General features: G+C 36.0%; 1 protein-coding gene across 1 annotated transcript in view; it reads right to left on the bottom strand.

The window, feature by feature from the left end:
- The window catches only part of Blm (Bloom syndrome helicase), a 29,549-nt gene extending 13,228 nt beyond the window's left edge, over positions 1–16,321 (bottom strand). Inside the window, exons 1-17 of the mRNA XM_089707315.1 lie at positions 16,114–16,321; positions 15,962–16,035; positions 15,827–15,867; positions 15,249–15,377; positions 14,646–14,894; positions 13,191–14,331; positions 12,961–13,116; positions 12,757–12,869; positions 12,218–12,396; positions 11,507–11,672; positions 11,019–11,143; positions 10,474–10,633; positions 8,746–8,938; positions 4,240–4,436; positions 2,979–3,130; positions 1,675–1,809; positions 1,094–1,255 (exon numbers count right to left, since the gene is read on the bottom strand). Of these exons, the coding sequence (XP_089563441.1) occupies positions 1,094–1,255; positions 1,675–1,809; positions 2,979–3,130; positions 4,240–4,436; positions 8,746–8,938; positions 10,474–10,633; positions 11,019–11,143; positions 11,507–11,672; positions 12,218–12,396; positions 12,757–12,869; positions 12,961–13,116; positions 13,191–14,331; positions 14,646–14,894; positions 15,249–15,377; positions 15,827–15,867; positions 15,962–16,035; positions 16,114–16,205 (3,464 nt within the window). The 5' untranslated portion in view covers positions 16,206–16,321. The remainder of the gene's footprint in view (positions 1–1,093; positions 1,256–1,674; positions 1,810–2,978; positions 3,131–4,239; positions 4,437–8,745; positions 8,939–10,473; positions 10,634–11,018; positions 11,144–11,506; positions 11,673–12,217; positions 12,397–12,756; positions 12,870–12,960; positions 13,117–13,190; positions 14,332–14,645; positions 14,895–15,248; positions 15,378–15,826; positions 15,868–15,961; positions 16,036–16,113) is intronic.
- Positions 16,322–16,360: the final 39 nt, after the last annotated feature.

Raw genomic sequence — 16,360 nt, 5'->3', positions numbered from 1 at the left:
TCTTAATATATATAAATCTCGTGTCACAATGTTTGTCCTCAATGGACTCCTAAACCACTTAACCGATTATAATAAAATTCGCACACCATGTGCAGTTCGATCCAACTTGAGAGATAGGATAGGTTTCGGAAATTCCACGGGAAAGGGAACTATGTGGGGTTTTCTCTGAAAACGCGGGCGATGCCGCGGGCGGAAAGCTAGTTTGAATATAATTTAAAGTTAAATGCCACGAGTTGCTGCCATTTCTCTGTGGAAGTAAATGGCTAATGAATGGGAAAGTTATAGTAATGGTTTATTCAAGACTAGCTTTCCACCCGCGGCTTCGCCCGCGCAGTCAAAGAAAACCCCGCATAGTTCCCGTTCCCGTGGGATTTCCGGGATAAAACCTATCCTATGTCCCGGGGTAAAAAGTAGCCTATGTCCTTTCTCGGGTATCAAAATATCTCTATACCATATTTCAAGCAAATTGGTTCAGTAGTTAAAGCGTGATTGAGTAACAGACAGACAGAGTTACTTTCGCATTTATAATATTAGTATGGATAGTATGGATTACTGGGTAAGTAAATAGATTAACCTATTGTAAAATGACAGATATCGCTTTTAGTATCGTTTGCGGGAAAATTTCTGGTAGAGAATACATTGGTAACAATTTTTATAGACCTAGCCAATAACCCTATTGTCATAAATAATTTCCTAAAATATCTTCCAATATATTGATAGCAGTTTCCAACTATTAAAACTACAATTTATCCCAATACACAAGACACCATATTGTTTCTTGTCGTCTCTTCTCAATACAGAATTCTCTTATATGGTTTTTATTAAGCTATTGCATAGCTTCTATCGCGGGCCTTGAGCGCGGGCACCGAATCCAGAAATTTTGTAACGAAAAAACCTCACGCTCCCCACGGGGACGGACACGGAGGTGTGGCTTGAATGCTTTCAAGCCGCGGTAAGCTATTGCATGCTATGCTTAGCATGCAATAGCTTACCGCGGCAGTCCCCGAGTGACACACGTCTTTTTTTGACAATTCAAACGCGCTTCAAAACAAAGTCTAGTTAAATAAATGCATGTTTAAGTTTGAATGTATACCTGCAAGCTTCCACCAGATCAGCGTAACATCGTTCCTCGATCCTCTTGATAAGCGCAGTGACAGCAGTATCAGTGTTGCTGTGCGCAGGCGCAGTTGTCACCAGACTCGCCTTCTTTTCCACCTTCATGGGGAACACTACGCGAATGTTGCCAGACATTAGCCTGGTAAAAGAGAATTAAACGTTTTTTTAGAGGAATTAAACGTTTTAGAGAATAGAAAGTAAATAAAAATAATCTATCGAAATAACTGAAAACGGCGATTTCCTAACAAAATTAACCCAATAATCGGATAATGGTAAAATAAATGAGAAGTCATTTGCACAAGAAAAAAAGTGTTAATTGCTTTGCTTTTGCCAGAGCTAGAAGAAAATAATAAAAAAAAGCACTTAAAGGAATGCCCAAATCCGCGTCTCTAAAAAATTCGAGCGAGCAACCACGAGGATTAATCATAAACTGCTTTTTTCTTCTAGCTGTTTCGAAGTAAAATGTAAGTGGGGATATTTAAGCTTTTTTTAGGTCTAATTTACTCACTTATTTTTAGGTCCAATTTACTCACATATTTTTAGGTCCAATTTACTCACTTATCAACATTAGGTCCCAACGCCACATACGCACTAGCGATGTCGTTGTTGACAACGAGCCGCTCGCTCAGCAGACCGCGCACAACTAACTGGCGAAGTAAGCGCTGAGGATCTCCACGAGGCCAGCTTTTACACCTGGGAAAGTTATTAAACACAAATTTTAAGCTATTGCATAGCTTCTATCGCGGGCCTTGAGCGCGGGGACCGAATGCAGAAATTCCGTAACGAAAAAACCTCACGCTGCCCACTCTGACGGGCGGAGGTGTGGCTTGAAGGCATGCTATCAGTCCCCGAGTGCCACACGTCTTTTTTTGTATAAAATATAAATTGTGATAATTTAAACATCTACGGTCTTACTAATAAAATGTTACCCATTCGCTATGCAATGGATTAGTTATTGCAATAACGTGTCTTGTTTTTATGATTGACGTTTCATGTGAGCAAGAGCAGAACATAGCTATGGTAGAAAATGGTAGAAATTTATCCATTGTTTAACTTTTTATTAGTAAAGCCGCTAGTGTAGTAGTAGCCTCCTCTATTTGGCATATTATGATATATTATGTAGTTAGATATAAGTTACATATTATGTAATATTGACATAATTTAAAAGAGCAACTATGGAGTTTCTTGCCGATTCTTCTCCATAGATACTGCTTTCCGAATCGGTGGTAAATGTTAAAAATACTCATGTAATGACGATTCGAAATTGCTACTAAATAGTAGTCTAATTGAATAAATGAATGTTTGAGTTTGAGTGTACAATATAATGAATGAATAAACTACTACACGACGGCAAGAGCTGCTGCTGCGATTTCGGTGTTTCAGACCGAACAGATCACTAAATCCTTCTACATATATCATCTCTCCCATCAAATCCCCACACACCGAACATAGCTAGTAAAATTCCCCACCTCAAACCATAAAGCTGATCATCCTCAGCATCCTAAAGGAACAAACTTTAAAATACATAAGGGCACGTAAAGAACACAGGCACAAACTATAAAACACATGAAGACACCAACTAAAGAACTCATTAATGAATTAACTGTAAAAAAAAATGCGTGCGTGTACTAGTGTGCACTGTACACACGTCAGAAGTAAAACTTCTTTATGACCTTATTTTTCAAATAATAATTTACTATAGGTACCTATGCAACTCTACAGAAATACGTCGAATCACGCGTGGTAGGGATAAGAAAAAGATGGCGCGTAACGGAAAAATGTCACGCGTAACGAAAAAATGTAACACAAATTTTTTCCAACCCCGATAAAGAAGTTTCACTTCAATAAATGCCAGCACTCACTTGGCATGTATCGGCGAGTCCCTCAAAGCCGCCAACCGCTGTTGAGTGGAACCCCGTAAAGCATCGGCCACGTGCAGTAAGGTGAAACTGCTTCTACCGGCTGAGCGAACAGCTCGCGCTATCGCTTTGCACTCTTCTGTTACGTCCACCGGCTAAGGGTTAAAGTAAAATTAAATAATAAATAAATATTAAAGGACATTATTACACAAATCGACCTAGTCCCACAGTAAGCTCAATTAAATAAATAATAATAAATAAATAATTAAATAAATAAATAATAATAAATAAATAATTAAATAAATAACAAAGATAGAACTTTTTAATGATTTATTTTTCGTATTTCAAGGTTGCCCGGAAGAAATCGCTTTGAAGCGATAAGGTCGCCAAATTGTACATTTATTTTAAGTTACCTATTATATCTGTAAATGTTATTTTCGTGTGCATTGTGCAATAAAGTGTTTTCTATTCTAACAAAGTTCTATATCGATGTAGTACTATTTACAATGATATGCAATATGTGCACACGCATACGTACGTACATACATGTGTGTGTGCATACGTAGGTGTGTATGTACGTACGTATCTGTGTGTGTATATATGTGTGAGTGTTAAGCGAATACAGACCTTATACTGGTTGTCATTAAGGCAGTTATCGCATGCGGTGGCAGCAGCCGCTCGGCACTTCTCCCTTGAGTATCACTCGCCAAGATAAGCTAGTACTTGTACCTACGTATCTGTTGGTGTGTGTATATATTATGTGTTTCTGTGAGCCAAGCGAATACAGACCTTATACTGATTGTCATTAAGGCAGTTATCGCATGCGGTGGCTGCAGCCGCTCGGCACTTCTCCCTTGAGTATCACTCGCCAAGATAAGCTAGTACTTGTACCTACGTATCTGTTGGTGTGTGTATATATTATGTGTTTCTGTGAGCCAAGCGAATACAGACCTTATACTGATTGTCATTAAGGCAGTTATCGCATGCGGTGGCTGCAGCCGCTCGGCACTTTTCCCTTGAGTACCGTTCCCCAACATAAGTACTTGTACCTACATGTTTGTTTGTGTGTGTATATATTATGTGTTTATGTGATCCAAGCGAATACAGACCTTATACTGGTTGTCATTAAGGCAGTTATCGCACGCAATGGCTGCAGCCGCTCGGCACTTTTCCCTCGAGTATTATTCCCCAACATAAGCTAGTACTTGTACCTACATGTCTGTTTTCGTGTGTGTATGTGTGCGTGTGTTAAGAGAATACAGACCTTATACTGGTTGTCATTAAGGCAGTTATCGCATGCAGTGGCCGCAGCCGCCCGGCACTTTTCCCTCGAGTATCGTTCCCCAAGGTAAGCTAGTACTTGCGCCCGGCGACACTCTGATACACTTTCGCAGACTTCTACCATACGGAGAAGGTTCTCGACGTGAACGCGACGTGCTTCTGGGGTTGTGTTCCTTTCTACTGTAGTTAAAAATAGGTATGGTGAAGGACCCTCCTTAATAAAACTTGGTAATAAATGAAGAGGCAAGATATATGCAAGTAAAATAGTAATTCAATTATTTTGTCGTCAAAAATCAAACGGTTATCTAATAACTAGACCATCTTTGAATCTTGCAAAAGAAATTTCACTTCTGACATGTATGCTCGTCAAACAGGTTTTTTGAAGTAAAACTTCTTTAGGCGCGACTAGGGAGTAACTCAGATTTTTTTTCTGACGGAAGTAACGCTTACTATAGTCTGTGTAGTTTCCGCCATTTAAAAATAATAATTCTGATTGGTTGTAAGTATATGTCATATACTACACGCTTCTTGACTTATACGCCAGCTAGTGGCAAATATCATAATCAATTAGGATTATTTATTTTCAAATTTTCAAACGGATCAATTGTGAATAGCAAAGTGAATGAAAAATTCAACAGTTTTAAAAACATTATTTTAAATTGCAAAATTTTTTGAAAATCTCTAAATATACTTACTTGTTTATTTATTACTTTTAAAATAAGTAAATTAAAAATAAAAATAAACATGTTGCGGATTATAATCAATCTATTTTAAATATTGCTGAAGACAAAGTAGTATCCATAGCAACAGATATGTATATAGGTTGTCATTCAGTTGAACAAGAAGCATATGTACGCCAACAATTTCATAAAATGTCAGTTATTGATACAGGAGGATCGCCTTATGAAATCATATTAGTTCTTAACAAATTTTACATTATTACAACCAATATTGATGTATCTGATGGCTTAGCCAACGGTTGTGTTGGAAAGTTAGTGTATATTGAACGTGATGACAGTGATAACATCATACGCTTATGGCTTGAGTTTCCTGGTAAGATAGGAGAGAAAATTAGGAAAAAAGCTGCCCATCATATTCAAACTCTAAACATTAGTAGAACAGCAGTCCCAATTTTATGAAGATCGTCATCTGTACCAATGAATAGAAATAAGACAATATTTGCAAAGAGAAATCACTTTCCATTAGTATCTGCTTGTGCGCTTACAATACATAAGTCTCAAGGTGGTACTTTTGTTCAAATCGTTTATGAATACAATAAAAGTCACAGTCAGCAGCTGTTATATGTAGCACTAGATTTCCGCCCGCGGCTTCGCCCGCGTTTGCAAAGGAGAACCCGCATAGTTCCCGTTCCCGTGGGATTTCCGGGATAAAAACTATCCTATGTGTTAATCCAAGTTACCCTCTATATGTGTGCTAAATTTCATTGTAATCGGTTCAGTAGTTTTTACGTGAAAGAGTAACAAACATCCATACATCCATACAAACTTTCGCCTTTATAATATACTAGATTTCCGCCCGCGGCTTCGCCCGCGTTTTCAAAGGAAAACCCGCATAGTTCCCGTTCCCGTGGGATTTCCGGGATAAAACCTATCCTATGTGTTAATCCAAGTTACCCTCTATATGTGTGCTAAATTTCATTGTAATCGGTTCAGTAGTTTTTACGTGAAAGAGTAACAAACATCCATACATCCATACATCCATACATCCATACATCCTTACAAACTTTCGCCTTTATAATAGTATTAACCCTTAAATTGATTTCGTCCGTTTTAAAGGACATAGTATTTACACACATGCTGGCGCTGTTATAGCAGACCTAAGCTTTGCTAATCGGTATATTGGGAAGGTACTAGCTATGTCCTTCGCGTACATGCAGGTTTTTTTACCAAAGCGAAGTATAGTCGCGAATGGTGACCATTTGAAAATTGCAAAAAACGGATCTCTTGACTCTCCTGATAAAATTGATAATAACTGTAAGTATTTTGGCTATTTTGCTTATAATGTTATATTATTAGTTAGAATACGATTGTAAGTATAGTATTTTGACATAATTTTTACATATTTTACAATATTTGGAATACAAATCTTTGTTTATATACGATGTCCCATAAAACGGACGTTGACAACTTGGAGTATATACTAGGGTATACTTCATATGTCCTATGTAACGGACGTTGCCAATAAGGCCATCCATTTTCAACGTCATCATTTTGATATATTTTTCTCTATTTTTAATATGTTTTAGAGGAGCATGACTTGGCAATCAATAAAAAATTCCCCACCTATCTCTGGCGGAAGCTGAAGAGTCTGGCGTTGAGTTGAGATGACGATTTTGAAGGAAATGTAGACCTACGGGAGTGATTTCAATATGATAACAGTGTCAATCATTTACCCCCAGCACCATACCTTCGGAATTATACGACATATTGATTTGAGACACAATGAAGATCCAAAAAGTCAGAATTTTTACCATCAACAAAATATTATTGCTGCAGAATTACAGCCATTACATGCGGTGCGAGATGAATCTTCCCTACTTCTCAGTAGTTCTTCAGCCACAGCATGATGTTACTTACCAGAAATACCACCCAATGTTGAAAAATTAAAATAATAATACCTTACAAATTAAAAAACTGGCAGAAAATGGATACAATATATGCCAAAGAATCCAAAAAAAAGCGATTTAAATTTCGTGTTTGTTTTGGTACTTAAGGCATGGTATACGACTTCTTTGCATACGATGAAGCAAACACATTTCAATCTGTACAATATAAGGAATGGGAAGAGGACTTTCTTGGTGTATTAGATAAGTTCTCAGGCTATGTAATACTATTTATATTCCAATTCTTAGCATATTCTTAGGCTGTGATTTTTGGTAGTGTCGTTTTTTTAAAATCCATTATTTTTAACGATATCGTTAAAGTTTTAACCAACATTTTAAGACAGATGTTTGAAAAGCTTATTCTAGATCGTCCATAATTATAATTTGATAATAATTTTGAATTACAGAGTTGAAAATGTGCATTGTATTCATGTACCACGGTTGCAGGAATAATGTGCAATGTCCGTTATATGTGACGGTTCGAACATGTACATATAATTGGCAGTGTCCGTTTTATGTGACATAGTGAAAACAATAGAAAAAACTAAAATTTTTAATTTTTTTTTTCATTTTCCTCTTTTCTATCCTAATTCCAACACATCCTCCAAATTTGGACATTATAAACACAAGTTATCTAGGGGTGACAATTTAAGGGTTAAGAAAGATAAGATTATCACGAGTAACTGATATAAATGGATTGTTCATTGTCTCAAACACCGATGACAACAAATTTTATCATGGAAGAAAGCGTCCAGGGGGAATAGTTGATTTACAGTGTGAATTTGAAAGACTTTCAAATTCTCGCCTAATAACACAACAGGAAGAATTATATAACCTTGTAAATGAGAGTAACATTACACTATTTTCCTTCAACTGCCAAAGTTTACGTGCTCATGTTTCTGATCTGAATGATAAAGTATTAAAAAGGTCCACATTGCTGTTATTTTCCGAAACTTGGATGAAAAATGACGAACAAATTCTTATTGAAAATTTTTATTGCGTTACCCAATACAAACGACCCAACTCAACTGCTGGTGGAGTAGCTGTATATCATTCATCTACAGATACACTGAACAATGTAACACCAATTCAAAATATTTCACAAACGATATTATCACAAATTTCCGATGAGGTTTCACAAATTGGTGACATCGCCTTGGTTCGATGTGTTAATACGAATGACCAACCTGTGATTATCGTTGTTATTTATATTTCTACAAATACTAGCCTGACAAATATCATAAAATTTATTCATCAGCAATTACTTCACTTCACAATTGAAGGTTCTCGACTTTTAAATAGTAATTATCATGAATTACCGATGATTCTAACTGGAGATTTTAATGTTAATTTTCGCTCTCAGGAATCTCAGCCGTTAATTGATTTTTTAGAAGAAAAATTTGATTTATCTATGAATACTTCTCGACTTCATTCAACAACGCGTTTCGGTACAACGATAGATGCTGTATTTTCAAGAAAAGTAGCAAATTTAGAGAGTAAAATTTATGTTTCACATTATAGTTACCACAAACCTATAATTTCGTACGTAAGAAATTATTATGACATATGTTTCGAATGAATAATATTAATATAACATTTAAATAATCTTTGTAAAGCACATGAATAATAAATATAAGTTAATATTTAATCATTTCAGTGATATATGTCGTCAACGCCAAAGAAGTTTTACTTCAATCGCGCGTAAAGGTTACACGCACACACTTTTTATTTACTTATATTTCTTTGTAGACATATATTTTAGAGATTATATGATTATTCTTTGAAAAAAATATTTTGTTAAAAAAATTATGCCTAAAACGAAAATTTTTTAACATAAAAAAAATAGCTAAAAATACAAAAACTCACATTCTAGCAGCCGCCTATACCGCACGACATCCCCATAGCAGTAATACAGCAGACACGTGGCGGGCTCCCCATCCCTGCCCGCCCTCCCCGCCTCTTGGTAGTACCCCTCTACGGACTTGGGCATGCTGTGGTGTATAACATAGCGCACATCTGCCTTGTCCACGCCCATACCGAACGCTATGGTAGCGCAGATCTGTGTGGTAGAGTTTAATGTAGAGATAAATAGAGTAGTAGAGCGGGTAGTACCCCTCTACGGACTTGGGCATGCTGTGGTGTATAACATAGCGCACATCTGCCTTGTCCACGCCCATACCGAACGCTATGGTAGCGCAGATCTGTGTGGTAGAGTTTAATGTAGAGATAAATAGAGTAGTAGAGCGGGTAGTACCCCTCTACGGACTTGGGCATGCTGTGGTGTATAACATAGCGCACATCTGCCTTGTCCACGCCCATACCGAACGCTATGGTAGCGCAGATCTGTGTGGTAGAGTTTAATGTAGAGATAAATAGAGTAGTAGAGCGGGTAGTACCCCTCTACGGACTTGGGCATGCTGTGGTGTATAACATAGCGCACATCTGCCTTGTCCACGCCCATACCGAACGCTATGGTAGCGCAGATCTGTGTGGTAGAGTTTAATGTAGAGATAAATAGAGTAGTAGAGCGGGTAGTACCCCTCTACGGACTTGGGCATGCTGTGGTGTATAACATAGCGCACATCTGCCTTGTCCACGCCCATACCGAACGCTATGGTAGCGCAGATCTGTGTGGTAGAGTTTAATGTAGAGATAAATAGAGTAGTAGAGCGGGTAGTACCCCTCTACGGACTTGGGCATGCTGTGGTGTATAACATAGCGCACATCTGCCTTGTCCACGCCCATACCGAACGCTATGGTAGCGCAGATCTGTGTGGTAGAGTTTAATGTAGAGATAAATAGAGTAGTAGAGCGGGTAGTACCCCTCTACGGACTTGGGCATGCTGTGGTGTATAACATAGCGCACATCTGCCTTGTCCACGCCCATACCGAACGCTATGGTAGCGCAGATCTGTGTGGTAGAGTTTAATGTAGAGATAAATAGAGTAGTAGAGCGGGTAGTACCCCTCTACGGACTTGGGCATGCTGTGGTGTATAACATAGCGCACATCTGCCTTGTCCACGCCCATACCGAACGCTATGGTAGCGCAGATCTGTGTGGTAGAGTTTAATGTAGAGATAAATAGAGTAGTAGAGCGGGTAGTACCCCTCTACGGACTTGGGCATGCTGTGGTGTATAACATAGCGCACATCTGCCTTGTGGTAGAGTTTAATGTAGAGATAGATATATGTGGCGCAGATCCGCTTGGTAGAGTTTAATATAAAAACGGGTGTTGAGATAGGAATATTGTGTCGTAGATCTGTATGCAATAGAGTTAAATGTGGTCTGTGGAGAAGGATGTAGAGATAGAGATAAATGTAGAAATAGAGTAATATAGCAGACAGGTCGCCGGCTCACCATCAGTTGTTTGAGAGTTTTCTAACTGCCTTGCAGCTGTTACTTATCAAACTCAAACTCAAACATTTATTTATTCAATTAGACTTCTTATAAAAGCACCTTTGAATCGTCATGACATTTTTTATGAGTCAGTCAGCTTTTAATTACAACTTAAATAAACAAATCATTTACATAAATTTCAAAAACTTCCAATTTCTCGCCGCATCTATCAAAAACAACACACAAATCTAACATACCACTTTAAACTTATCAGCGACCCACCCCGCCTGTACGGTCTCCCGCTTCTTATGAGCCAGTCCCGCGTGATAAGCGGCCGCTTGTATGCCCACTTTGCGTAGATCCACGGTTAGACTTTCGCACTCCTTTCGAGATAGGCAGTACACTATGCCCGAGTCTCTGGTAAATTTTGAAGACTTTAAATTCCCAACCAATATACAAAATTCGGTGATGTAAGGGATTTAGGTAGTGGGAAGGATGGAATTTACCACTAATGTTATAAATAAAAAGTAACTCTTTCTGTATATAAATTATACACAATTTTGAATAATTTTGGTAGATATAGAATAGACCTTGGGGAAAGGGCACAAAGGAATGGAAAAATGAAATTGGAAAATATATGACTGCTATGCCAAAATATCACCGCAGAAAGAAAGCCAGAAAGTAAATATTCAAAACACATAAGGAAAGCACAACTAAATGAAACATTAAAGTTGTATTATTTTTAATTATCGACCACAAAAACAATTTTATAAAACTTGTTTATCACAATTCTCATACTAACCTGAAAAACTTCTCTCTGATTATTTTTGCAATTTCCTGGTTTATACTTTTAGGCTTCTTCTCCAATATCCTGTAGGCAAGGTTGGGACGGTTGAAACTGCTCAAGAACCATTTACAGTTTGTTACCTAAAATAGAAATAACGTAATTATTGCTTCAGTTGCATTTTTATTGATGTACACATTGGTAAGTAATTATTGCTTTTGGTATATTTTTCTTAAGCAATTAGTGTCTCAAGCAATAATGTTTATTTTCAGTTCATAATTCTAAGAAATAATCAAACAAAACGCATTAAATTAGAACACTATTTTGTTAGAAAGTAACAATCCAAGACAACAGCAGTGCCAAAAAATATTTCTCGCAAAGTACAAAAAAATTGATGCATACACATAACATTAACATGATGATAGATCGTAGATTTCCTTTCCAGGAAAGAGCTTTTCCTTTCGCAACTTAGGGATATTCATTTTCTAAACACTAATTTTATATACCTTGAGCTGATGCAAGATGTCCATCCTGACCCTCGGGGTGGCCGTAGCAGTGAGCGCCATGACCCCGGTCTGAGGGAATCGTTCCCGTAAGATGAACAGCCTCTTGTAATCTGGTCGGAAGTCATGGCCCCACTGTGACACGCAATGCGCTTCGTCTATTACGAACCTTAAATTATTTAGAAATCAATTATTTAGTAATCATAGCTTAGGTGTAATATATTTGGACAGAAATTATTTTCAAGTACAGGGAACAAGAAAAAGACGTGTGGCACTCGGGGACTGCCGCGGTAAAGCTATTGCATGCTATGCCTTCAAGCCACACCTCCACGCCCGTCCCCGTGGGGAGCGTGAGGTTTTTCGTTACTAAATTTCTGGATTCGGTCCCCGCGCTCAAGGCTCGCGATATAAGCTATGCAATAGCTTAAAAACGTGAGATTTTTTTAAAGATCAATAACGAGGATCGGAATTCAAACCCGCGTCTTCTATTGATCCGCGTCGATTTGAATAGGCAAGGACACTAAATGTGACCTAAATTGATGTTGGAAATTTAAATAGCAATAGTAATTAATATAAAATTATATAAATAAAATCACGATACGTACTAATTCAGTGACTTACTATATACACTTATTAACAGTGTCTACCTTTAAATTGACATCTTTATCAAAAAAATCTTCAATTTGCATACACTGTAGTACACAATCCTCTCACCTGGCGATCTTTCCTCTCGAATAAAGCATGTCCAGCATGCTTTGGAACTTCGGAGAGCTGCTGACCTTTTCTGGAGTTACATACAATAGTTTAATAGGAGGCTCCCTCATAGATAGCTTGTGGTATATATCATCTACATCTGCCAATGATATGTCCCCTGATAAATGGGCTGCTGGGATCTGAAGAACAATAATTAGTAGGAAATATGAGTGTCCTAATTATTCCTGTTGCCAGTTATTGTGCGAGGATAACTTTCGGGTTCATCTTGCTCTTGTGTTAAAACACATTATTTTTACGTAAGAGCGACAGAGATAGGTTATACCAGGTGAAGGAACGAAATTTAACGTAGTTCCCTTTACATATTTCATCATTACTCTTTAAACTCTTTAAATATTTCATCATCTCCAAACCAAACATTTATTTCGAATTTAGCTATTTTTAAAAGCACAAAGCACTTCGCGAAAAACGTGTAGAAAGGTTATTCGAATAGGCCAATATTACTAATTTAAATACATTTAAATTATTGAATTTTTACTTACATCTAATGACAATAATTTGTTCACTTGATCGAGAATTAGTGATTTCAATGGAGAAATAACTATTGTCACACCAGGGGTCAAAATTGCAGGTAATTGATAACACAATGATTTGCCTAAAAACGAAACATAAATATGAGAATGAGGCAAACACAAATTTTCTTCAAAATCTATATTATATAACTTTTTATGAGTGATCTAACTTACCTCCTCCAGTAGGCATAAGCACAAAACAATCATGTCCTAATAAAGTAGCATTGATAACTTGTAATTGATTAGGACGAAAAGATTTCAATCCAAACTTTTCTTTGAACATTTCCATCATTAGATCCGAATGTGGATAATTTAGACCATCAAATTCACCTAAAAGTAAAAATCATGTAGTTCCCACAACATATTAAGTTTAGAAATTAATTAATTTCGTTTTATTTTTATACCAGTTATGCCATCGTTCTGTGTGCCAGCATGAAAATCACCCATTCCTTCATACTTAGGTACATCAGCTAGTGTCTCGTCCATTAAATTAATTTCTTCCTTTGTTACGTCATTTGCATCCTTTGGAACTTCCATGATATCTTCAAAGTCTTCTGGCCTATATTCTGGCCAACCATCATCGCCAACTGTTCCTACATTGCTAGAACTTGGCAAGGAATCACTAATATTTATTACACTTGTTCTAGAATCTTCCGGCATTATATCTGTCACCTCATCTATATCTAATGGCACCTCATAATCATCTGTTTCCTCGTATTCAGTATCATTTAGACTGTCTTTAACAATAGGCGAAACTACAGTACATGGCTTAGCGTAATTCATCAAGGCACTCTTGCTTAACTGTGGTGGTTGAAATGCTACAGAACTATTTGCTATAGGAGAACATTTAGGCGCTTCTTCCGGTTTAAATGGCAATAACTTCTCTGACGCAAGTTTAAGTCTTTCGAAAGTACTAGAAGGCACATCTTTGTCTGGTGTATTTTTACTTGAATTATCTGCAGCCGCTGACGGCCTCTTAAAAACAAATTTGCCTTTCGTTTTATTTTGATTGTCTGACGAGTTTAAATTATCGACAGAGTTTACGCTAGAATTAATGCTTTGAGCGGAATCATTGCAAGGTGAAAAAGCATCAAAGGATAAAGATTTCTTAGCCATAAGATCTGAATATATTGTTTTTGTAGGCTGGTTTTTATTAAAATTGTGTATTTCTGGTGTTGAGGTTTCTAGGACATTTACAGCATGTTTGTTTTCTATTATTTTAGCTCTCATTTGACTAGATACGTCAAAATCATCAAGATCATTGACATCATTTCCTAAAATAGATGGGCTCTCCCTACCATTTGCTTCACAGCTGGTATTTAATGTCTCTGAAGATGATTGAAATGTATCATTAGGTTTCTGTTGTATAACTGATTTCAATTTTGTTTTGAGGTAATTCATCTTTGCATAGGTTTTACTGTCATAGCCTGGGAACTTCTCTTTGATACAATTTGGTATTCTATTAAATGCATCACTGATTTTTTCTAATATTTCTATGTACATTGTTTTACATTTATCTATATCATCATGTGAGAGAACTTTTTTCTGTTTTAAAAGAAAAAAAAATGAATTTAATTGAATAGGCAGCTTAATTTTAAGCTTATTTTAATGATTTTTTTTTTTTTGTTATTGATATGTAAATAAAAATGTAATCAGATAGAACTATTTGAAAAGCAAATAAATGTATGATATAAGTTTTTAAACAATAGAAAAAAACTGATCACAGGGCGGGATTCGATTCATAGGTGACCGAGTTGGTCAGGCGTCGCCCCAGAATGGCGATAAGATGCGGGTTCTCGCCCCAAGATCGATTTTTTTTTTCTATTCAAATGTATGATATTCAATGGATGTTTACTTACCTTTTCCTTTTTTAATGCTGGATGCTGTGCTATTTCTGATAAGAATTCTGTTAAAGAACTATCTAATTTTATATTCTTTAAAGGGTCTTTGTCTTTCTTGGGACTTAATTTTTTTGGAGTTTTCAATGTTTTCTCTTTAACTTTTACTGGTTTTTCTATTTTTTCAGGAGATGGTGTCGCACTTATCCTAATTGATTTACTTAATTCTGCAGATTTATTGTCTTCTTTAAACGCACTTGGGAAATCATCCTAAAAACAGGATCTTATTATTGTCCCATAAAAAGCAATTATTATATTCTTGAACTGAGGAGTCAGAACTAAATATTATACATATTATAGAGCAAATTGTACAGCTCTTCCACTTGCATGCTATGTTTTAAAGAGTACTTGAGAGTATCTATTGTTTTAAGGATGTTTAAACTTTAATGTTTATACTGCTATACAGCATAAAACAAATATTATCATAATCAATCAACAGATTACAATCTTAAGGTAGATTATAATCAATGATTTACAATTTTATGGCTTATTTGTAACTTCAAAACTCCTCATATATATCAATTTTTTTTAAATAATTTTAATTATTATGAAAAGATAACTTACCACATCCATGGCATCAAACATATCCCCACTTTGATTGTCAACATTGAATTTTTTTTTTATATTATTCAAAGAACAATTTTGCACTGAAGAATTATATTCAGGTTTCACTTGTTGATCTCTATTTACAGACTGAAATTAATAAAATTTAAAATTATAAGTTTAATTAAATTAAGAATGGATATATGTTAAATTGCAGAGGTGGCTCAGTGGTGAGACCTCTGACTTCAAATCAATAAGTCCCGGCTTCGAGACCAGGCAAGCACGCAGGTAATAAATTGATTTTCAAATTTGCATGCGCATGTTGTAACATCCCCACTGCTCAAAAGGTGAAGGAAAACATTGTGAAGAAACCGACATGTCGAAGAATCAAAAGTTCGACAACAAGTGTCATCCGCGAACCCTCACTTGGCCAGCATGGTGGATTATGGCCCCAGGCCTTATAGGAGTCCCAGCAGTGGGAATTTATATGGTCTGATGATGATATGTGTGATGTTAATAATTATACTTATTTATAATTGCCATTGTTATACAACACTTTGAATGCTTATAGCACTTTTTATCTTGTGAAAATAGTTTACCTTAATATTATCTTCTATGGTATTCTTGAACGGTGGAGTGACTGAAACAAAAATAATATTTTTAATTATGTTATAAATTTTTCAATTATTTAGTTTGAGTTTTGCAGTAAATAGTAATAAACAAAAATAACTCACAATTATTTGTGGATGAAGATCTCGATTTCCACACAAATTTTGACTTCTTTTCTGTACTTTGATCTTTGCTTTTGCTGAAATTATTCATAAATAAATATTGTTTAATATTTTATATTTGAATATAAACAGTAATAAAACAATATAGTACCCACTTTGTTTCATCCTTTGAATTACCATCACTTTTCTTAATGTAATTAAATATTGAATTCTGTTTATTTCCAGGTATAGGCTTTTTGGATGCCATTTAGGCTAATAATTATTCTTTATTAAATAATTAATAGTCAGTTTAATTCTATTTTTTGTACTATAAAGTATAAATCAAAACCAGACATGAATTCAAATTTCAAACTTCAAAGTATGTTTTTTTTTTATGATTGACAAGATGATAGCTATCAGCTA

The sequence above is a fragment of the Colias philodice genome, chromosome 19 (genome assembly GCF_061535455.1).
Source record: "Colias philodice isolate Cphi_HAF_F1 chromosome 19, ilColPhil1 Martin Lab GWU primary, whole genome shotgun sequence".
Classification (NCBI taxonomy): Eukaryota; Metazoa; Arthropoda; class Insecta; order Lepidoptera; family Pieridae; genus Colias; species Colias philodice.
The sequence above is the reverse complement of the archived record's forward strand: the minus strand, read 5'-3'. Positions and strand labels throughout refer to the sequence as shown.